The sequence below is a fragment of the Sphaeramia orbicularis genome, chromosome 7 (assembly GCF_902148855.1).
Source record: "Sphaeramia orbicularis chromosome 7, fSphaOr1.1, whole genome shotgun sequence".
Classification (NCBI taxonomy): domain Eukaryota; kingdom Metazoa; phylum Chordata; class Actinopteri; order Kurtiformes; family Apogonidae; genus Sphaeramia; species Sphaeramia orbicularis.
The window spans coordinates 4953947-4978226 of NC_043963.1; the positions used below are offsets into that span (position 1 = coordinate 4953947).

Here is a 24280-nt window from a genome sequence, read left to right on the forward strand (position 1 = left end):
ATTTCCAGGTGTACCAAAAAAAAACAAGAAATGAATGTATATTATTCAAGCCACCGTTGATAATAATGCATTACATGTATGGAAGGTATTTTTTAGTATAAATAATCAAAGAGTGTAGAGGCTAAACTCTGATGTTTTCAGTCCTGAATGTCAGAGGTCCAGCACTGCTAATAAAAACTGATGTTAACGTTGAACAAAAAATACAGTTTCACCCATAATTATTATGGGCAGCAAAGACTGTAAACAAAAAGATATGAGGATATAAAATCCCTTATTTATTACCTTTTTACGTAATGTAGATTAAAAGATCTTGTTGCTTATTATACATGCCAATGCTAATGACATTAGCTAACCTTTATACTGAAACAGCAAAAAAAAAAAAAAAAAAAAAAGTGAAAAGTGCTATAAACAGCTGAAAATGAGGAATGTTGTGTCTTTTTTTTTGTGGGAGTATTAAGTAACCCTTGAGTCCTTAAGTAAAAATAGGACCATTGGCCCTGTAGCTTACTGGCCAAATTCAAAGCTTTAGGAAATGTATCCAGATGCATTTATTCTCACCCAGTTCTGTGTATTTATTCTATTACAGAAATAGTCCATGTTTTGCTCATATTCCAATCAGATCTGTAAAAAATTCAAATTCCAACTTGATATCATTGATACTGATTTATTGGATCAATCCACTTCCTATCTGTTATAATGGGAATATTTTTCAAAGTGGCACCAAATCCAGAATCAGATCCAGATCCAAATAATTTCACTAACTTGTGCTGACATCATCATACAGAAGCTGTATACCAAGTTTGAAGTCAATCAGAACTGGAGTTTGGGAGAAGAAGACGATTGAAATTTTTTCCCCATAAGAGCCTGTGTTAAATTTTCCGTCAGTTCCAGATCCAGAAGAAGATCCTGATCAGCATGTGGACATTATGTTTAGGTCATCTCCCCATCAGGGCTGGACTGGAGACATTTACACTGGATATCATTTATATTTACTGAGTTATTGCATCCATCCACTTCCTATCTGTTATAATGGGGACATTTTTCAGAGTGGCACCAAATCCAGAATCAGATCCAGATCCAAATAATTTCTCTAACTTTTGTTGACACCATCATACAGAAGCTGTATACCAAGTCTGAAGTCAATCGAATTGTAGTTTCAGAGAAGAAGACGATTGAAAGTTTTGTAATGGACGACAGACGCTGGAGGCCACATGACAACAGCTGACAGCCTGTCGGCCGGTAAGCTGGAAAGGTGAACATGGGGTTTTTTGACAGTTTGCGTCCAACATGGTGAAGGTCATGTTAATAGTAAACAAATAATTCATTTTTACGTGAATCAATAGAAGTTTAATCATTTTTGAGAACTAAATTCAGTCCCAAATGGTGGAAAAGATACTGTTAAAAATAAATGAGAGCTTTCAGATCTTTAAGAAATAACAGAGAGGGAAAAATAAAATATGATATGGCTGCTTCTATGAAACTGGGTTCATTTTAGTATCTGGCACTTTTCCAGCTTTTCAGACCCAATAATGAAAGGTAAATGTAGACATATTTCCCTCCAGGATGGACCTACTGATGACCTCAGAGAAATGCACAAAAAAATTATACTCTTGCTCTGAGCCATCCTATAATTAATGAATTTATAATAAAATATTGGGGCCAAAAATAGGACCAAAATTGGGACAGGAAAAGCTCCCTAGGTGTCAGTGCATTTTATTTTAAAAACATGGCTGTAAATGGTCTCATATTGTGCTATAAATAAAGACACTGTATTGAATTTAATGATCCTGGTGGTTTTTCTAATCCAGACATGCGGGTTTTTCATGAATTGGCAGTTTAATTCCAGGTTTGGTGTGGAACCCATCGTGTCCACTTGCGTTACATGCAGAACCTGCCCAGTTAAATTCTCATAAATCGCAAAGGATTTTGCAATAGTGGTCATTTTTGTGAAACACTCTGCCGTGAATAATTAGTTCAATTCCCAAAATCTACCTGCAAGAGAAAAAAGAGATATTCAAAAAAATAGTAGCACATAATTTTCGTGTCCTTTGGACCGTGTTACACACAGATTTTTGTATTTAATATAATGTAAAATAATATGAAAATGTGTTTCATCTGAAAAATAGTTTCTCTTTTATCTTAGTAAATATCTGTTTTTAAAATAGACCCAAAGTGCTTCCAAACTTACTTCATAACATTAGTTACATCTGGTTTGAATTTTTAAGCCCATGTCCTGTTTTTAGGACCAGTTTTATAGAAACACTCATGTAGATCAGAGGTGTTTTCTCACAGACTGCAGTGGAAGCTCAGCTTCCCCTAAAATTATGAAAATTAAATGGTTAAATCTGTTTGGTTGTGTTGACATTTCATTGACTACAAATGTGTTCGAACACGTTCATCTCACAGACGAGTTCGTTCAGAATCAGCTTTATCACAAATCACAGACTCCATGTTGTTCACTTCTCCTCCATTCCCGTGTCTGTTTTCTCCTCCATCTCTGCTCAGTGCATTTGTCCGTAGACGCTCAGCGTTCATGCACTTCAATGGGACTGAGTGGAACTGGTTTTTTTATTGTCTCTAAACTGGACGGTGATTGGATAAATGCCACCATGTTGTCCCGCCCCCGGACACTCGGCGTCTCTGGGGGTGAATGGAGCTGTGGGCGGAGCTTGGCCGGGCTGGACGCTGAGCTTCCACATGCTGATTGGAGGATCAGTCCAAAGGCTGAATCCCGTTTGATTGACAGCTGTTTTCAGATCTGCTCCTTCACTGACACAGTTCAGTTTAATACCGTCACACATTCTGCTGGGAAAGCAGAGAAACCACTACGAAATGACTTGTTCATTTCTTGCACTGTAAATAAAACACACTCATTGTACTTCCTTGTTTCAATTGAACATAATTTCAACGTTTTCTTGTTTAGTTGGTACGATAAGGTCACTGACCATTTTCTAAAAAGGAACAGACGGCCGAATTTATGTTTAAATAACTTGACATTTCTTTATTTTTTTTTATGTAAGCCGACACTGAGCTTCCCCTGTCTGAAAGACGAGCAGAAGCCACTGATATAGAAGCAGAGCTGGGTAACTAACTCTGGAACAACGTAGTAGATGTGATAACATTATTTTGACAAAAACAAAAGTGATTTCACTTCGACTTGTGATTCTCTGCTCTATTTTTTGGCCTATGAATTTTTAATTATAATGTGATTTTATTTAAATGAGACAAATCCATGGTCTGGCAGATGATGTGGCCAGTTATTCTTTGAAATATGAACCACATTTAACTGTGAATATAAATTAAACATCCACATTCCACTGAGTCTCCTGTTCATACTAATGTTCAACACAATCGTCCTCTGATGGACACTGACGGAAACCCTGAAACCTTTCATGTGACGCTGCCACTGTCGGCCATTTTGGACCAAAGGAGTCAAAGGTCTTTTTTTCACACGCGCACATACACACACACACACACACACACACACACACACACACACACACACATATATATATATATATATATATATATATATATATATATATAAACTTTATTGAAGAACCATAACAATACAATCAAACATAACAGGAAACAGACAACACATCCAGTTCATTAAACCAGTCTATGTGAGATGATGAAGAGCAGAGGAAGAGGATGAAGCTGTTGAGTATAGATACAACATATGAAGGAGAAAAAAATGAAGTTTGGCCTGAGCTCCAATCGCATCCATCAAACCAGGTCTTTATGAGTTCATCTAATACAGAAAAGAATAAAAAAAATAATAAAATCAATATAATAATAAAAAACCAACTATAAAATAGTCAATAAAATCAACAAAACAAATACAAATGATATAAAACAAATCAACACAACAAACCAAAAATAATAAAATAATCAATAAAAACAAAATAATCACAAAACAAACACAAATAATAAAATCAACAGAATAATTACAATAACACAACAATAATAAAACATAAGTGTATAATAATAATGACCAGAACGTGGTGAAGTTTAACATCTTTTATTGTGTCTTTTTACTTATAAACCAGTGAAATAAGGAGTATATGTTGAACTTATTAATGTCGAATGTTGAATAAACTGTTTTAATGTTGAGTTGATGAACGCTGCTATTTCCGTGTTACTGGTTAAAGTCTGTTCCTTCTGTTTTTTTAATGTCGGGGTTTAATCGGTGGCATCTCCGCTCTCTTGCGTCCACTCTGGGTCTTGTCTGGGTTTTGTCTCTGACCTTGTCTCACTACGTTGTCGTAGCTCTGGATGAACGTCTGAATCTGAAACCAGACACAAAGACGCGACGTCTGTTTACATCCATCTGTATTTACACTTTACACTCAAACACCTGAGTGGAAACGTTCTAAGTATTAAAACTATTCTTTTTGCTTTTGTTTCAACAATTTGTTGAACAAATGAAAAACAAGTCAAATTTTCCTTGAACAAAACAAATAAAGTCAACCAGACCCTGAGACCATACTTTATCAAATAAAAATATTGTTATAACTGCGACAAAAAAGTTGTAAACTTTTTTTTTTTTTTAACCAAAATAATCAATATTTTAACAGCTGATGTAAAAGGACAAGGAGATGAGAACTCAAAGTCATGATCTACTTCAACACTGGCCATGAAAAATTACACTTATAAATGTTTGAGGCGAATAAATTAATTCACTCCCATATAATGACCAAAAAAAAGAGTAAAATAAGTAACAAAACAAGCAAAAAATTACTCTAATAATAAATTAAATCAACAAAATAACCACCAAAACAAGCACAAAATAGTAAAATACACATAATACATAATGTAACTCAAAAAATAAAAAAACAAGAAAGACATGAATAAAATAATCAATGAAACCAGCCAACTGAAAATTAAAACAAGCACAAACAGTATAATACACATAATACATAATATAACCCCAAAAAATCTTTTAAAAAATCCATAAAATGACCAAAAAAAAAGATACCAAAACAAGCAAGAAATGAATAAAATAATCAATGAAACCAACAAAATAATCACAAAAATAAGCACAAAATAGTTAGTAATACATGAAATAACACAAAAAACCCATAAAATGACCAAAAACTGAAAAAAAAAAAATCCACAAAGGGTTAGGGTTTGTGTTATGACCCTGGGTCATAATTTGTCTAGTTATATGTATATGCATGTGTTTTCTGTCTAGTGTGTGTGTGTGTGTGTGTGTTCTCCCCCGTCCTGTAGGTGTGCTGTGCCCTTTTGTGTCTGTTTGTTTGCAGGTTTCTGATTGGTGGAGCATGATTGCCCGGCCCTTTAAAAATGGCCCTGGAACTTCCGTCCTCGCTCGCTCTTGCTCTTCTGCCAGCTTCCAACCCTGTGTTCGTGTGTGTGACTGTCAGTCTTCGTGTGCTTGTGTAAAACTTCGTTTGCATATAATTGTAAACAGTTGTTTTTTTGTAAATTCGATCCTTTTTCTGGTAGGGGAGGTCGGCTCTTTTGTTTTCACCTTTTCTCCTGTTTTGGTTAGGTAGTTAGGTAAGTTTTCTGTATTTTATTTCTTGCATTTATTTTGGATTAGGTCAGTTAGTTTAAGCTCTACAGATATTTTGTTTGTTGTTTTAGCCGCTCCCTCCCCTAACCCTTCCTTAGTTGTTGAGGAAAAACTACTAATAATAAATATTGTGAACTTTTAGTTTTTGACTGACGTGTGTGCTTGGGAGCTGGGAGGGGACAAAGTTGAGCACATTATGTTCACCCTGGTGAACCCCTAGGCCGGGGCGTAACAGTTTGAAATAGACAAAGGCTTTAATAAAAGTGATGTGTGTAAATTTACATAATATTTTGCAGATTTTCATGTCGGATAAAAAGTGCAATAGATTTGATCGGTCACCAGGATGTACCGTTTCCAGCTGCGTCTCTGCATCTCCCATGTCGACTCCACCCTCTTCTCCGACCACGCCCCCCGCCGCCTCAAAAAGGTTGAGGATGGAGATCTTCATCTGCCCCAATTCAAGGATTTGTCTTTCAGACGTTTTCTGGATCTGGGTCCACTTCTGTTCCTGCACAAGGAAAAAAGGAATAAAAACAGGGAAAGAAAGAAAGAAAGAAAGAAAGAAAGAAAGAAAGAGAGAGAGAGAGAGAGAGAGAGAGAGAGAGAGAGAGAGAGAGGAGAGAGAGAGAGAGAGAGAGAGAGAGAGAGAGAGAGAGAGAGAGAGAGAGAGAGAGAGAGAGAGAGAGAGAAAGAAAGAAAGAAAGAAAGAAAGAAAGAAAGAAAACTAGAAGCACTCAGAGCGCAGACCTCCGCCAAGGCTGATCAGTGGCCCCCCCTGTGGGCCCCCCCCACGCCAAGGAGGTTATGTTTTTGCCAGGGTTTGTTTGTTTGTCTGTTTGTCTGTCCGTTAGTGTGCAACATAACTCAAAAAGTTATGGACAGATTTTGATGAAATTTTCAGGGTTTGTTGGAAATGGGCCCCCCCACCCCCGATCACCACCAAAATTTAATCATTTCTCCCTTATCCCATTTCCAACAAACCCTGAAAATTTTATCAAAATCTGTCCATAACTTTTTGAGTCATGTTGCACACTAACGGACAGACAAACAAACAAACAAACAAACAGACAAACAAACCCTGGCAAAAACATAACCTCCTTGGTAACAAACAAGCAAACAATCATAGACTGACCTCAGCTGTTGACTTAAATTCATTCTAATGCACTTCTATGAACACTAAAAATAAATAAATGAGCAAAATAAAACAATAATGGACCAAAAATTATACAAAAATCCATAAAATCAATAAAATAATGAAGAAAATGGACAAAAAGGAATTAAATAATCAATAAATTGATAAAATATATTTAAAATGAAATTTTAACATTTTAACAATTTTAACAACAAATAAACACAAACATAAATTGACTAAAATAATCAATAAAACGAAGAATAAGAAAACTAGAAGCACTCGGAGAGCGCAGACCTCCGCCAAGGCTGATCAGTGGCCCCCCCCGTGGGCCCCCCCACCCCCGATCACCACCAAAATTTAATCATTTCTTCCTTATCCCATTTCCAACAAACCCTGAAAATTTCATCCAAATCTGTCCATAACTTTTTGAGTTATGTTGCACACTAACGGACAGACAAACAAACAGACAAACAAACAAACCCTGGCAAAAACATAACCTCCTTGGCGGAGGTAATAATCATTAAACAATAACTCATGAATCTATGATTATGATTAAATAATGTTTTTCTTCATTTCTTAAACACTGATTATGTTTCTGAACACGACGCCTTGAACCTGAACCTGGTCAGACCACACCCACAGCTACACCTGAACCTGGTCAGACCACACCCACAGCTACACCTGAACCTGGTCAGACCACACCCACAGCTACACCTGAACCTGGTCAGACCACACCCACAGCTACACCTGAACCTGGTCAGACCACACCCACAGCTACACCTGAACCTGATCAGACCACGCCCACAACTACACCTGAACCTGGTCAGACCACACCCACAGCTACACCTGAACCTGATCAGACCACGCCCACAACTACACCTGAACCTGGTCAGACCACACCCACAGCTACACCTGAACCTGATCAGACCACGCCCACAACTACACCTGAACCGGGTCAGACCACACCCACAGCTACACCTGAACCTGGTCAGGCCCCGCCCACTGCTCAGTGTCGGTTCTTGTACCCATATCTGGGCCTGGTGGGCGGCGGCGTCCAGCTGCGTGCGGACTGCAGCCATGCGGCTGTGGGCTTGGACCATGTCCAGGTGGTGCTGGTAGTCCATGGTCAGCAGGTCCTTCTTCTGCTGCTCCACCTGGTCCACTTTAAGTTTGTCCTTCTGGAACAGACTGGATCTGAGGTGGAGGAGGTTCTCCAAATGCTTCATAAGCATCTCCACGTCCACAAACTGGCAAAACAACAACAGGAAGCAAGGGAAGTAAACAACCAAACGTAAACAAAATGAAAAAGTAAAAGGACTGAAACAACCTGTTAACGAATAAAAAAACATTTAAAAAAACTGAATCAGTACAACAGCATACGCTGACGTCAGTCGATAATTAAAGCAATAAATGTCAAATTTGTATTTTGAGCTTACAGGCTAAGTGTTAGAAGAAATCACAGCAATATGTGGTTTTAGAAGACACAACAAGATGAAAATGATACAAAACAATGAAGCAAACGACAACAAAAAAGACAAAACAAGATGAAAATGATGCAAAATATGCAAAAAACAAAGCAAAAGATGCAAAAACTTAAAACGACATGACAGAAAACGACGTAGACACAAAACGAATAACGATAAATGCAAAAAAACGAGTCAAAGCTACATGACAAAATGAAAACACAAAAAATGACACAAGACACAACAACAGATGCAAAACAAAAGCAAAGCAAAAGATTCAACAAAATGAAAACCAGTAAAAAACACAGCAGACCCAAAAAAGACTCAAAAATGACACAAAAACCAACACAACACAAAAAAGGACATAAAAAATGCAAAAGACAACAAAATGAAAATGATGCAAAAACGACATAAAAGATGCAACACGATGAACAGGACATTAGGTTTGATTTTTCAAAGACACTAAATAAACCTGGAACACAAACAGGAAATAAAAGTGTGAACCTGCGTCATGGTTACGACTTTCTCCAGGAAGGGAACGAGGGAAACTCGTTGGATCTGCAGCCGACGCTGAGCCTCCTCCTCCTTCTGCTTCATCTGGTCGTATTTGACCTTTGATCTCTGCAGGTCGACCTCCGTCACCTCCACCTCTGTGACCTCCATCTGCACCTTCTGAACCAGATGCTCTTTACGCTAAAAAAACACAAAAAAGTCCAGTTAGCATCAAAAATAACTGTGATGAGGACGGTTCATTTGGAGGTTTGTCATGTTTGTAAGGATTAAACTGGACTCTGGTCTAATATGAGTTTAATATGAGTTTAACATTAGTTTAATATGAGTTTAACATTAGTTTAATATGAGTTTAACATTAGTTTAATATGAGTTTAACATTAGTTTAATATGAGTTTAACATTAGTTTAATATGAGTTTAATATGAGTTTAACATTAGTTTAATATGAGTTTAACATTAGTTTAATATGAGTTTAACATTAGTTTAATATGAGTTTAATATGAGTTTAACATTAGTTTAATATGAGTTTAATATGAGTTTAACATTAGTTTAATATGAGTTTAACATTAGTTTAATATGAGTTTAACATTAGTTTAATATGAGTTTAATATGAGTTTAACATTAGTTTAATATGAGTTTAACATTAGTTTAATATGAGTTTAACATTAGTTTAATATGAGTTTAATATGAGTTTAACATTAGTTTAATATGAGTTTAACATTAGTTTAATATGAGTTTAACATTAGTTTAATATGAGTTTAATATGAGTTTAACATTAGTTTAATATGAGTTTAACATTAGTTTAATATGAGTTTAACATTAGTTTAATATGAGTTTAATATGAGTTTAACATTAGTTTAATATGAGTTTAATATGAGTTTAACATTAGTTTAATATGAGTTTAACATTAGTTTAATATGAGTTTAACATTAGTTTAATATGAGTTTAATATGAGTTTAACATTAGTTTAATATGAGTTTAACATTAGTTTAATATGAGTTTAACATTAGTTTAATATGAGTTTAATATGAGTTTAACATTAGTTTAATATGAGTTTAACATTAGTTTAATATGAGTTTAACATTAGTTTAATATGAGTTTAACATTAGTTTAATATGAGTTTAATATGAGTTTAACATTAGTTTAATATGAGTTTAATATGAGTTTAACATTAGTTTAATATGAGTTTAATATGAGTTTAACATTAGTTTAATATGAGTTTAATCTGAGTCCGCCAGGTCAAGTCTCACCTTCTGAATCATGTCGTGGCTGATTCTGAACTGACGTAACTCGTCCACTTCCTGTTGTAACTTCCTGTTTTCCTCTTGTATTTTCATCAGCATCTGAAACAGAAGTTGTCAGTGGATGAACTCAAATGATTTTAATAATGTTCTAAATGACCTTTGAACCCGATGGACACAGTATGTGTGTGTGTGTGTGTGTAAGTGTGTGTGTATCTGTGTGTGTGTATGTGTGTCTGTTCACTACCTGTCTCCGTTCATCCAGACGTTTGCTGACGTCCTCATATTCCTCCTGTTTTTTCAACAGTTCTAAACGCTTTTCCACCACTGTGTGGATTTCCTGTAAATCCTCGTCTGTTAAATGTTTCCTCTGATCCATGAATGTGCTTCAGCTGAAGCCTTTCAGTCTCAGATGCTGATGCTTCTTCTACTTCTACTTCTTCCAAACCTCAGCGACAGTTTGACCCTGTTTCCATGGTAACAGTGAGATTCCAACACAAACAAAAATCTTCAGTTTGACTTAAAAATGTGCATAAAATACATTTATGGAAACTCCCTTTATTTAGGACCAGGTCTAATATTAATACTGTTAAGAACCGAGGTTATTATTGTTAACGAAAACTAACAAAATGACGAAAACTAGAACTGTAAAAACATTTTCATTCACTGAAATAAATAAAAACTATAATTCAAAGAAAAAAAAGATAACTAACTGAAACTGTATTGTGTGTTTACAAAACTAACTAAAACAAAATTCCCTTAGTTTTTGTTTTTGTCAATGTTGGATTGATACAAAATTGATTTATGTTGCTTGAGCAATTTTAGCTAGCAGCCCCCTACGGTTACTTCACAGTCCGTCACTTCTCATCACTTGTCATTTAGAGTCGTCTTCTGGTCCCCACTCTACCTGGAAACAGGCAGACTAATGTTGGGAGAAAGCAGCAGAGTCCTGTCTGGGATTTATTTGAATATGGCGGCGAAGAAGAGAAAAGATATAAAGAAGCTAAAACTAAGCATTTAGAAAAAAAAAGAAAATTAATAAAAACTAGCAAACCTGCTCTAAAAATAATTAAAATGAACTGAATTAGAGAAAAAAAAGTCAAAACTAAATAAAACTAAACTATAATGAAAAATCCAAAACTACTATAACCTTGTTAAGAACAAAACATGTACACTTTTGTACCGGGCCACGTCACGTTCCTTTGCTGTTTCGTCTTCATGGGGGCTTCTGAACTGCTCTTAGTCTGGCCCGTCACCCAGGACCTGTTTGCCTTGGGAGACCCTACCAGGGGCATAAAGCCCCCGACAACATAGCTCCTGGGATCATTCGGGCGCTCAAACTCCCCCACCACGATAAGGTGGCAGTTCAAGGGGGAGAAAAACAAAAAAACAAAATCTAAATTATTTTCAACATATTACAAGCAAAGCAGATCTTCTTTTGTTAAATTATTAGTCAATATTTAGCTTTGACATTAACGATTTTGCATTATTATTTTGGGTCAAATATTTCACTCATACTGTTTCATATCATGTAGTTCATATTAAATTTACTTTCATTCATTCATTCAACTTTTCACCTTCATCTGATATCATTATTGATATTAACCCTTTCATGTCTGACGTCCACATTTGCAGACACAGTTGAACTCACTTTCCAGCGGCTTATGAAGGTAATATTCTCCAGACCACATGAGGGCAGTGTCTATATAAACCCTAAACAATTCAATGAACACAAGGATCATCTTAAAGGTTCAATTTGTAATATTTTACTTTTACTTTGCCCGATTTTTCTTTATTTTACATGTTTTTCTGCTATTTTGAGCTTTCTTTCTTTCTTTCTTTTTTGTTGTTGTTTTCCTTTTATTTCCCATGCTTGTTCTTTATGTTTTTTTTCATGTTTTTGTCTTTAATTGTGCACAATTAAAAATCCTATCTATGCGTTTACTGTCCATGTTTATGGACAAGAGTCAGATTTGTACAAAAAACACAACTGTCCACCGCAAAGGACATTCCATTAAAAACTTTAAAATGCATTTGAAAAAACGGTTGTATGACGATGTTTCCAATATCGGCAATTATTAAATTTTTAAAAAAGCCAAAACATGTATTTTCCTGGGCCTCAAAAGGTTAAATATCTTCTTAACAAAATCATATTTTAACAAAAATTCTAAATGCTTTTCAACTTTAGCCTAATTTTGATAAATAAAATCAGTCTAAAAAAAAAAAAAGTATACTTTTTTTCATAATTTATGCATGAAGGGGTTAAATAATAACCCCAAAGTATTTTAACCTATTAAAAGGAACAGGTTTTAGTATATTTTTCTTTACTTTGTTTTTTAATCATTCATATTTTCACACCTTTTCCTTGTTTGTTAATGTTATGGCTTCATTTGGTTTAGATTGAACCTGTTATTGATGGATTTATTAAATACAAATAAAACTAGAAGCACTCAGAGCGCAGACCTCCACCAAGGCTGATCAGTGGCCCCCCCCCGTGGGCCCCCCCCACGCCAAGGAGGTTATGTTTTTGCCAGGGTTTGTTTGTTTGTTTGTCTGTCTGTTTGTCTGTCTGTTAGTGTGCAACATAACTCAAAAAGTTATGGACAGATTTTGATGAAATTTTCAGGGTTTGTTGGAAATGGCCCCCCCCACCCCCGATCACCACCAAAATTTAGTCATTTCTTCCTTATCCCATTTCCAACAAACCCTGAAAATTTCATCAAAATCTGTCCATAACTTTTTGAGTTATGTTGCACACTAACGGACAAACAAACAAACAAACCCTGGCAAAAACATAACCTCCTTGGCGGAGGTAATAAAATAAAAAGACTGTTTCCTCTTTATTTAACAGACTTTACTCCATTATTGAAGTCATTACTGATGATTGGAGAAGGGGACACACTTTATCTTACTTGCATTTTAGTATCATTAATATTATTTTATTCTTTTTTTGTAATATTTGTGTTCATTATCATCATTACTTTTCCTCCAATATCACATTTACAGAACAATAATCTGCAGTAAAAAGCACCGTTGTCCATTTTATAGTATAAATGGTATTAACTGTGTGTTTATTTCTGTTATTATTGGTCTGAACATCATAATTTTATTGCACACAACTGTTTAATGACAATAGTCTGATTGTGATTCTTTTTTTGTTTTTCTTTTTTTCCTCTTTTTATGGAGTTTATAAATGAACAGTTTAAGTGTGGATGACTACATGTGTAAATCTTGTATGTTATATTCTTCATTTCCATCAATAAAGCATCAAAATTTATTTTAAAAAAATACAAATAAAAGGAACATGAGTATTGAACACAGGACATATTGTCAGTTTTTTACAGCCACGCTGCTTTTTATTGAGTAAAAATTATATATTGTCTGCTACAAGAAGTACAAAAACATAAAAAATACATCAATGTTTTTCCTCTAACAAATCCAAAGGTATAAAAATAGCACTTTTGGAAGTTTTTGCACCAAAAACACAAGACGAAACTTGACGTGATTCTGATACAAGATAAAGCATAAAAAAAGTTTTTTGTTTTTTTTAAAGTAGAGACTGTTTTTCTTTGTCATACAAATACACACAAACGGGTTTAATCTAAACGACACAAGATAAAAATGCTATTGATTAATATGTTCTATAAACTAGACTATTACACATCTGTTATACTGTGTTAATATATTTATACTGTCAGTGTTTTCAAAATAAAAGCGGATTAATGAAGCATGTAAACAATCACTTTTTTGGTTTATAGAATCTGACGTAAAAAAGCTAAAAAAGAAAAAAAAAGGTTCCTCGTTGGTGCTGTTAGTACGATGGCGTATTAGGGCCACGTAAGAAAATAAAAACACTGGTCACTACGAGAATAAAATCGTAAAATATCAAGATAAAACACGTAATTTTATGAGAATAAATTCGAACACAAAAAGAGTCATGATTTTACTAGAATAAAGTCCTAAAGTCATAATACTCTGAGAATAAAGTCGTACAAACTTAAAAATATTTAAAAACTTAAAATTTAACAAAAATAATGTTGTACTTTTATGTAATTAAAGTCATTGTATTTTTCAAGTAAAGCCATAATATTACGAGAATAACGTCATAATTTAAAAACAGGTGGAAAAATATCATTTACATGAATAAAGTCGTACCCACTCGTCGCATAATGGGGAAATTAGAACATTTTGTGAGGTTCTACTTTCATTTGGGGTTTACGCACAAAGGCCAAATACTGAGGCTATTAGCTCCGCCCACCACCAACACATTAGCATTAGTCGTCCGCTCCGGCAGAAGTGGAAGTTGCTGCTTCACTTATTGCGTTCGCTGTAACCAGAAACTTTGTCATCAACAAGTCTTAAGGCTTACAATTTATAAATTCTAAGTTTTTATCACACCATTGGGAATTTATTTTCAAAATATTACGACTTTAATCTCATAAAAGTACGACATTACTTAATAAATTACGAGCTTTTTTTAAAACTACGCCTTCATTCTTATAATATTATAGCTTTATTCTCAAAATATTATGACTTTATTCTCGTAAAATTATTACTCTTGTATTCGACTTTATTCTCATAAAATTACGTGTTTTATCTCGATATTTTACAACTTTATTCTCGTAGTGACGTGTTTTTAATGTCTTACGTGGCCCTAATACACCGTCGTACATTTGAGCCAGAAAAGAAGTTTTACAATGTTTTGTGCTTTTTCCGTTAAAAACAGTCGTGTAAAACTCGGTGGAAGAAGAAGAGTTCAGACACTTGTAAACCTTTGTAAAGTTACAGTACGAAAACCAACGGTGGAAAGTTCCAGTGATACAAATCCGCGAGGGTCGTCCAGTCTGAGGTAATGTCCGTTCAAGAAAAGCACGTCCAGTTATGAAACAACCGTTTGGTTTCTCTAGTAGACGATCAGCAGAATCAAACACCTGGAGCTAAAAACACAGATCTACTTTCACTTTAGAAAATCCAATGACACGGTTTGAGTCTGAAAACATACCCTTCATTATCATTAAAAACAATCTGTCCAACACCTAAACCTGGTCAAAGGCAGAAAACAGTCAAAAAAATCTCTGAAACTAAAAGTATTCAGTGCTCGTTTTTATAAAAATGTTGCGTTCACCAGTGTTTTCCACCATTTTTAAGATTTACAACAGGATGGGAGGTCACAGTGTTTTCACATAAAGACAATAAATGATGGAAAAAAACAACAAAATGTCACTAAAACACAGATCAATACATATTAAAGAAGTCAAAAATATGGAATCATTTTCTCTTGTTTTGTGTTCAATTCCCACATGTGGTTGCATTTTAGAAAACAAACTCTAGGAAATTATCAAATATTGATTGTATTATTAGTTTCTCGTCATAAAAAGTGCACCTTTCTAACTTTGTTACAAGCGCCATCAGTATGTAATAAAAACAAAACCTTTTTACATAATGATGTGGGAAAACCTGATATATTTAGAGCTTTTACATAAAGACGTAAAGTTTTTGCTCAGTTTTTTTTTTTGTAATAATAATTTGTTCTTTTTTTTATACAAAGTTGTGAAACTGGCTGTTTTTACACAATGAGGTGAAATTTTGTCACATTTTACCAGATTGTTTTACATATTAAATGTTCTACTGTTACATTTTACATTTGAGAATTTACAAAATAGGTTCACATTGTCACATTTTTTTTTCAAAGTGGTGAAATTCTATAAAATTGTGTCAATTTTTTTACATAAGTTTTGTTATATCATGTCTAGTTTAAATTTATTTTCATATGAAGTTAAAAAACCCTGACAGTGTTTGTAGATTTTTGTCTCCACAATTATTTTTTTTTCTTTTAACATAATGCAGTGACATTTTGTAACATTTTTAATGTGGTTTTACAAAAAATGTGACATTTTACTTTAGAATTTTTACAACACAAATTTGTTTGTAACATTTTCTTTTTTTGTTTTTTTTTTTACATTAAATAGTGAAATTCTATTACATTTAGTCCAATTTTTATATAATGAAGTTAAGTGTTGTACTTTGTCTAGTTTGTGTTTTTTTATTTGAAGAAAGTGTTTTTCAATTTTGTCTCCACAAAACAAATGAAGTTTTGTTACATTTTGTCAAGTTTTTATATAACAAATGGGAAAAACCTGTTACGCTGTGTGAAGTTTGTACATAAACACTAGTTATATATAAGTCAATTTAACAAAACAAATGGTTTGTTACATTTTGTCGATATTTTTTTAGATTAAGTGGTAAAATTCTGTGACATTTGGTCAAATTGTTACATAATAAAGTAATGTTTTTTACATTTTACCACTATTTTTTAAAATAAGTGGTTAAATTCTGCGGCATTTGGTTGTTACATAACGTAATGTTTTGTTACATTTTGTCAATATCTTCTAAATTAAGCGGTGAAATTCTGACATTTGGTCATGTTACATAATAACAATGTTTTTTTACATTTTGTCTGTTTTTTGTTTTGTTTTTTTACATGTAAAACCATTTTGTCAAATTCTTATCTAATCAGTTGAGAAATGTTTTACATTTAGTTGAGTTTGTTCATAAAGAATTGAAATTCCGTTACGTTTTCATGTAAAATGAAGCAACATTTTATGGCATTTTGTTGAGTTTTCCATAATGCAGATGTATTTTATTTCCAGTTACAATGATCGTCCTCATGTGAAAACACTGGAATCCTCCGTTTACAGTAAATTCTATATATTTTTTTTAATTCCACGTTTACAGTAGGATACATGTCGTTATTTTAACTCTGTGATGGTTAAGAAAAACAATCTCTGTTTTTACATCGGCTCGTTTCAAGTAATTGTATCTTTGAGGGAGATTAGAATAAAATACAAGTCACACTATTTCTAACATCTACACAAACATCTCTAGAAAATTTGCTGGTTTTCTCTTTCAACAAAGCTGTTTTTTTTTTCCTCGTCAAATCGTCTCAAAGCAAAAACAAAAATGAAAACAGCAGGTTTTTGCAGCAAACAAAAGGTTTCTGAATGTAAACTGATGAAATAAAACGCTGAAATCCTGCCCTCGGTTATTTTCCAGTTGGCGTTTTTTGTTGCCATGTCTAAACTCTGCTATTCTGAGTTCAGATAAATTATGGAAATCCCGATGAACAGCTGTTGTTTGAGATGTTTGGAGCTTTAACGTTGTTCTAACGTTGGGTCTAATTTCAGCAGAAGGTCTGAAAAGGTCGTCATTGACACCTGGACTTTTCGGTTTTCATTTCAGATCCGGTTTTGTTAAATGATGAAATGTTCTACTGGCATCGTTAACATTTTCAGGTAAAAAAAAAGTTAAAATCACAGGGTTGTTTTTCCAGGAGACGCCTACGCCGACCTCCGTACGGATTCACGATGGCGTCGCTGCTGAGCTTCCTGTGGTTTTGAGGTGGTGGGTGGAGTTAAAGGTGTGTTTGGCATCTGTCGGTGTGTGTTTTACGTCTTTCACTTTGACGACGTCCGTCTTCAATCTGCTGAGTCCCGGCGCCCTCCCGGAGGTCGGCCGCTGTCCGTCCAGTTTTGGCGGTGACGGCGGCATCTATTCGCAGGCGTAGTAGTCCTTGAGCGGCGCGAACAGATGCCTGATGACCGGGACGCTCCAGGACCGACCCAGAAGCTTCTGCCGAGCGCCGCGACCCATGTTGGACACGTCTGTGTAGTGGACCGGGAAACCGAAGATCCTGGAGGACGAAAACCACAACGGACCATGAACATCTGGACTGAAAACACAACGCAGCTACGATAAAACACAAATGGAGTCGGATGTTTAAGATGGAGAAGATTAGATTAGTCTAGATTAGATTAGTCTAGATTAGACTAATCTAGATTAGACTAGTCTAGATTATATTAGTCTGGATTAAATAAATCTAGATTAGATTAGTCTAGATTACAGTAGTCTAGATTGGATTAGTCCAGATTAGATTAGTCTAGATTAGATTCATCTAGATTAGATTAGTCTAGATTAGATTTGATTGTATTTGATTACATGAGAATGTTTATTACCTCCGCCAAGGAGGTTATGTTTTTGCCAGGGTTTGTTTGTTTGTTTGTCTGTTTGTTTGTCTGTCCGTTAGTGTGCAACATAACTCAAAAAGTTATGGACAGATTTGGATGAAATTTTCAGGGTTTGTTGGAAATGGGATAAGGAAGAAATGATTACATTTTGGTGGTGATCGGGGGGGGCACTGATCAGCCTTGGCGGAGGTCTGTGCTCTCCGAGTGCTTCTAGTTCTTTATTGTGATTAAAACAAAACAGAATTAAAAGTATCATCCAAACTGTGCATCATACAAAACCTACATTAAAAATATAAACAAATGCAACGAAATTAAATAAATTCAATTGTATTGTATTAGATTTGGTTAGATTGGATTAGGGTAGATTACGCTAGATTAGATTACATTAGGTTACATTAGATTAGACTAGATTAGATCAGGTTTATCAAATTAAATCAGATTAGATTAGATTAGACTAGATTAGATTAGGTTTATCAAATTAAATCAGATTAGATTAGATTAGATTAGACTAGGTTAAATTAGGTTAGATAACTTTAGACTAGGTTACATTAGATTAGATCAGATTAGATCAAATTCAGTTAGATTAGACTAGGTTATATTAGTTTAGGTTAGATTAGATTACATTAAATTAGATTAGATTAGACTAGGTTAGATTAGCCTAGATTAGATTACATTACATTACACTAGACTAGGTTAGGTTAGATTAATTAGATTAGACTAGGTTAGGTTAGATTAGATTAGACTAGGTTAGGTTAGATTAGATCCGATTAGATTAGATTAGAATAGGTTAGATTAGAACAGATTAGATTAGACTAGGTTAGGTTAGATCAGGTTAGATTAGACTAGATTAGATTAGATCAGGTTAGACTAGATTAGACTACGTTAGATTAGATCAGATTAGATTAGACTAGGTTAGGTCAGATTAGTTTAGTTTAGGTTAGATTAGATTAGGTCAGATTAGTTTAGTTTAGATTAGATTAGGTCAGATTAGTTTCGGTTAGATTAGATTAGGTTAGGTTAGATTAGTTTCGGTTAGATTAGATTAGGTTAGATTAGATTAGACTAGGTTAGATTAGATCAGATTAGACTAGATTAGTTTAGATTAGTTTCATTTAGATGGCCACCTCTCCAGCTCGGTGCACCACAGAATGTCCTCTTTCCCGTTCATCAGGACGGGGAAGTGCTGGTCTTTGCCCTGTTTGATGGAGTTGGATCGAGTGGTGATGGTTCGCACTTTTCCAAACTACAAACAGAAAAAAGACGTCGTCAAACCAACGCGACACGTTCAGACCTCAGAACCAGGAGAACGTTGGAGAACATGTGGAACCTTAGCCACTCTGCCGTGTTCCAGACAGTCCTGAAGCTCCAGTTTGTCCATTCCAGAGGCACAAAGAGGTCTGAAAGAACAACAACACAAAGGGATCAGGACAGAGACAGCAACACACAAACAACACAACACACAAACAACACAACAATACACAACACAACAGCACACAAACAACACAACAGCACACAAACAACACAACAACACACAACAGCACACAAACAACACAACAGCACACAAACAACACAACAAAAACCACAACAACGCAACAACACAATGGGATCAGGACCAACACAACAACACACAAACAACACAACACACAAACAACACAACAAAAACCACAACAACGCAACAACACAATGGGATCAAGACCGACACAATAACACACAAACACAACAATACACAAACAATACAACAATATACAAACAACACAACAACACACAAACAACACAACACACAAACAACACAACAAAAAACGCAAAAACACACAAACAACACAACAACACACAAACACCCCATCATCACACCAGCGTCAGTTCTGTGAAAACCAGGACCAACAGGATGCGGGTCGGTCTGGGTCAGGTGGTACCTGTTCATTCCGGGCAGGTTTCCCCAGAAGTATCGAGCACGATGAGCAGCTGAAACTTCGATGGCGTCGATCATCACCGGGTTGCACTGAAAAGACACAAAACACATGACGACAAACACAAACTCAAGCGGTGTTTATGTCGCAGTTTTTACTTTAGGTTTAGAAACTGAAAATGATCCTGAAGTCGTCTGTTTAATCTGCATCATCTGGGAAAAGTTGGTTTTCTGCCCCACGTCCTGGTGTTTTATATCTGCAGATGGAAGGGCCTATGGTTGTGTGTGGTTGTGTGTAGTTGTGTGTAGCTGTGTATAGTTGTGTGTAGTTGTGAATAGTTGTGTATAGTTGTGTGTAGTTATGTATAGATGTGTATAGTTGTGTGTAGTTGTGTATAGTTGTGTGTGGTTATGTATAGTTGTGTATAGTTATGTGTTGTTACCTCCAGGAAGCGGGAGATGTCCCTCTTGTCGTTGACGCCCATCGCCACCACGTTCTCAAACATCCAGAAGAACGGTCGGTTCTCTCCATCTTTGGGTTTGGCTTCACTCAGCAGACGGTAGAACTCAAAAAACAGCCTCCCTGTACCTTCTGCAAACACACACACACCGTCAGAGACGCACAAAACAACACACACAACACAGAACATGAAGCAACACAAAATACAACACAACCACCACAAATACAACACACAACACAACAAAAAACATTACAAAATAGCACAAACACCACAAACACAACACAAAACAACACAAAATACAACCCAACACAACCCAACAGAAACAATGACAAAACAACACGAAACACCACAAACAGGACAAACACCACACTGACACTGTGGACAGTGAACGTCTCGCGGTCACATGGTACCGTAGAGGCCTTTGCGGGCGGGGTTAACGATGGACAGGTCGTTGCATGGACTTCCTCCAATGACCAGGTCAAATGGACCCCACTCCTGGATCTGAGACACAACAGCACCGCCTACTGTTAGAACAGAGGAACTACAGACACACAACAGCACCGCCTACTGTTAGAACAGAGGAACTACAGACACACAACAGCACCGCCTACTGTTAGACCAGAGGTACTACAGACACACAACAGCACCGCCTACTGTTAGAACAGAGGAACTACAGACACACAACAGCACCGCCTACTGTTAGACCAGAGGTACTACAGACACACAACAGCACCGCCTACTGTTAGACCAGAGGTACTACAGACACACAACAGCACCGCCTACTGTTAGAACAGAGGAACTACAGACACACAACAGCACCGCCTACTGTTAGACCAGAGGTACTACAGACACACAACAGCACCGCCTACTGTTAGAACAGAGGAACTACAGACACACAACAGCACCGCCTACTGTTAGAACAGAGGAACTACAGACACACAACAGCTCCGCCTACTGTTAGAACAGAGGAACTACAGACACACAACAGCTCCGCCTACTGTTAGAACAGAGGTACTACAGACACACAACAGCACCGCCTACTGTTAGAACAGAGGTACTACAGACACACAACAGCACCGCCTACTGTTAGAACAGAGGTACTACAGACACACAACAGCTCCGCCTACTGTTAGAACAGAGGTACTACAGACACACAACAGCACCGCCTACTGTTAGAACAGAGGAACTACAGACACACAACAGCTCCGCCTACTGTTAGAACAGAGGTACTACAGACACACAACAGCTCCGCCTACTGTTAGAACAGAGGAACTACAGACACACAACAGCACCGCCTACTGTTAGAACAGAGGTACTACAGACACACAACAGCACCGCCTACTGTTAGAACAGAGGTACTACAGACACACAACAGCACCGCCTATAGTTAGAACAGTTCTAACAGTAGGTGTTCCCCACAGGTCACATACTAGTAAAACTATATTCTGACATTTTTGATTATTGTTTTGTTAGAAAACAAACACCTGAATTCAACGTGTCCACATACTTTTGTCCATATATGGCAAAACCTTTTTGTCATTAGCAGATGTTATGTGTGCTTACGTTCTTCTTGGTGATGTCACGGACGTCATGGACGTATTGGATCTTTCCTTCGTGTCTGACCACGCCCACTGAGATGGAGTCCTCGCACACCTCCGATGCCACGTATTGATCGACCTTGAAGCCGAGGTCGCGGAGGACGAGGTAACCTGAGGACAAGCGGCATTTTAACATCCATCTGTTTCACGTCGGGACAAACGTCAGGATGGCGGGTCGACTCACCGGTGGCGATGCCGTCGAACAGCGACAGTACTCTGATTGGCCGCCTCTGCTCAGCAGGGACTGCTGGGTAAATCTTTGGCTGTTCCTGGAGGAGAAGGAGGCGGAGGTTAACATTTATTTTTGGTTGATAATCAGAAAAAAATCTATACATTTGATGCAAGGGTGTCAACTAAAACATGTCCATTTATCTAAATAAAACTAAACTAAAAGCAGGTGCAAGTTTATGGTGTTTTTAATGCGTCTGTCTCCGTCTTACAAACTCCTGTCCGTTGTCGTTGGCAAAGAACTGCTGCAGTTTGAGGCTCCAGTCGTGGCGGCGTTTGAGGACGCCATACGACAGCAGCGGCTGACACATGTAGCAGCGCCACGGGTCCAGGTGACGGGCGCTGTTGGACGCCCCTGGGTCCACCAGGATGTCCAGGCAGTCCACACAGAAGCACCTGGACAGAGAGGACAGATGGACGGACAGGACGGAGAGGACAGATGGACGGACACATAGACGGACAGGACGGACAGGACAGATGGACGGACAGGATTTAGTGGACTGAGGACAACTCGAAGCACTGTTGAATTTCTTTTGAAATGAACAAAAATAATCAAGACAATAAACAAAATTAAAAGAAATTAACAAAAAATATTAAAATAATCACAAAATTATCATAAAAAAGGATCAAAATAAAAAAAGAACAAAAAATGAACAAAATAATCAACAATATAATCTAAATTATCATCAAAATGAACAAAATAATCAACAAAAAGAACAAAAACAAAACTTCACATTCACTCAAAGGATCCTGATCTCGGTCGTCGTTCACTTTAAAAACTTTCAGTCAAAACACAAACCAAGTAAATGTTGTAGAAACAGAATAAACCAGTTCACAGACATCACTGGATTAAACAGAAGTGTGGAACGCTGACAGTGTGTTCCACCAATCAGAGTTCTTCAACACATAGCCCCGCCCCCAAGAACTCCAGGAATCTGAAAAGTCCCGCCCCCTACTGGGAACTTTAATCAGGGAAAGTTTGGGATTGAGGGCAAGTTTTTTATCAGTAAATTTAAGTGGAAACACACTGAGGTTTTTCAAAGCTCTTCTGGTGGAAAAGTGTCTATTGTTTTGTTTTTTGTTTGTGTTTTCGGACCTGCAGCAGTTGACGTTTCCACAGAGTAGAACCTCTCGTCCTCCACAGCAGACGGTGCAGTACGACTGATATCCATCGTCATCGTACATGTACGACATCTCCAGGTAGACGTCCTGAAAAAAACAACAAAAAAACCACACATATTTAGAACCTCAGCGCTCAGTGATAAACAGACTAAAAAATCAGAATGAACACTGGAAAAAATACAGATATACCATTTTTCTGTGATACTTCTTGAAACTTAAAGACATAAACACTTTAATCCATGTGTCTCATATATATTTATTCTGTTTTTCATTCTTCCAGTAGATCATCTACTCCATCACACAAACAAATTAACCATTAACCATTAAATCACTGCCTTAATTCAATGATAACAAGCTTTAATCACATTCACATTATTTTCTTCTTCTTTTTCATATTATTGGTGCAGATTAACCCTTTAAGCTCCAAAGTCACAATAGTGCAACAAGTGACATAACTGACTGAAACAGACCATAATAACTCCAGATAGAGTTATCAGATCTTGTTACCATCTCCCATTAATAGGGGGCGGACATGTGCCCCTTCAATCCTAACAGCATTTCAGTGCATGTTTCTATTCAAGGTGAAGAAGACGTGTTCCTGAGCTGGTTTGATAAGAAAAGTTTATGACCCCGCCCCCTGAAGGGGAGGGGAAGCAAGGGGTATTGTCTTTGGTTTGGCTTGTTTCTTTGTTTGTTTAACACTTTAGCAGCAAAACTATTGGTTGAATTCATACCAAACTGGATTTATAGACTGCCAATGATCCAGAATAGACATGGTTACATTTTGGGAAAAGTAGGGCAAAGTGAAATTTTTTATGAATCTTTTTTTCCCCCATTTACTTATAATGGGTGAAATTTGTCTATGCTGTCTACATCTATGATGGCATCAGCTGGATCGATGCCAAAATACCCTACGATACATGCGAGGGGTGGGGTTTGTTGTACCTGGAACCACTTGTTTAGTTAAGGTGTTCCGTGAAATATTCTTCTGTCCTGCAATAATAATCCAATATTTATTCAATATTTATCAAAACTAAATGCACTGTTTTTAC

General features: G+C 36.3%; 2 protein-coding genes across 2 annotated transcripts in view; both read right to left on the bottom strand.

Annotated features, from left to right (window-relative positions):
- Positions 1–4037: 4037 nt before the first annotated feature.
- On the bottom strand, positions 4038–10523 carry LOC115422592 (coiled-coil domain-containing protein 42-like). The gene is made up of 6 exons (XM_030138979.1): positions 10137–10523; positions 9899–9991; positions 8642–8830; positions 7700–7921; positions 5892–6050; positions 4038–4292 (listed from the first exon to the last, which is right to left on the bottom strand). Exons 1-6 carry the CDS (start codon positions 10266–10268, stop codon positions 4173–4175), a joined length of 915 nt encoding a protein of 304 aa, XP_029994839.1. The 5' UTR covers positions 10269–10523; the 3' UTR covers positions 4038–4172.
- A 4081-nt stretch (positions 10524–14604) lies between these two features.
- The window catches only part of dnmt3bb.1 (DNA (cytosine-5-)-methyltransferase 3 beta, duplicate b.1), a 61541-nt gene continuing 51865 nt past the window's right edge, over positions 14605–24280 (bottom strand). The window contains exons 13-22 of the mRNA XM_030138973.1: positions 23203–23315; positions 22319–22502; positions 22063–22147; positions 21844–21989; positions 20691–20781; positions 20263–20411; positions 19827–19912; positions 19241–19310; positions 19038–19156; positions 14605–17579 (exon numbers count right to left, since the gene is read on the bottom strand). Of these exons, the coding sequence (XP_029994833.1) occupies positions 17438–17579; positions 19038–19156; positions 19241–19310; positions 19827–19912; positions 20263–20411; positions 20691–20781; positions 21844–21989; positions 22063–22147; positions 22319–22502; positions 23203–23315 (1185 nt within the window). The 3' untranslated portion in view covers positions 14605–17437. The remainder of the gene's footprint in view (positions 17580–19037; positions 19157–19240; positions 19311–19826; positions 19913–20262; positions 20412–20690; positions 20782–21843; positions 21990–22062; positions 22148–22318; positions 22503–23202; positions 23316–24280) is intronic.

Excerpts from the sequence above, each read along its gene's own strand:
- LOC115422592 (XM_030138979.1), bottom strand. The coding sequence starts at position 10,268 with ATGGATCAGAGGAAACATTTAACAGACGAGGATTTACAGGAAATCCAC. Across the intron at positions 8,831-9,898 it reads GCCACGACATGATTCAGAAG|CGTAAAGAGCATCTGGTTCA; the intron begins GTGAGACTTGAC and ends GTGTTTTTTTAG. Across the intron at positions 7,922-8,641 it reads AAGTCGTAACCATGACGCAG|TTTGTGGACGTGGAGATGCT; the intron begins GTTCACACTTTT and ends TTGTTTTGCCAG.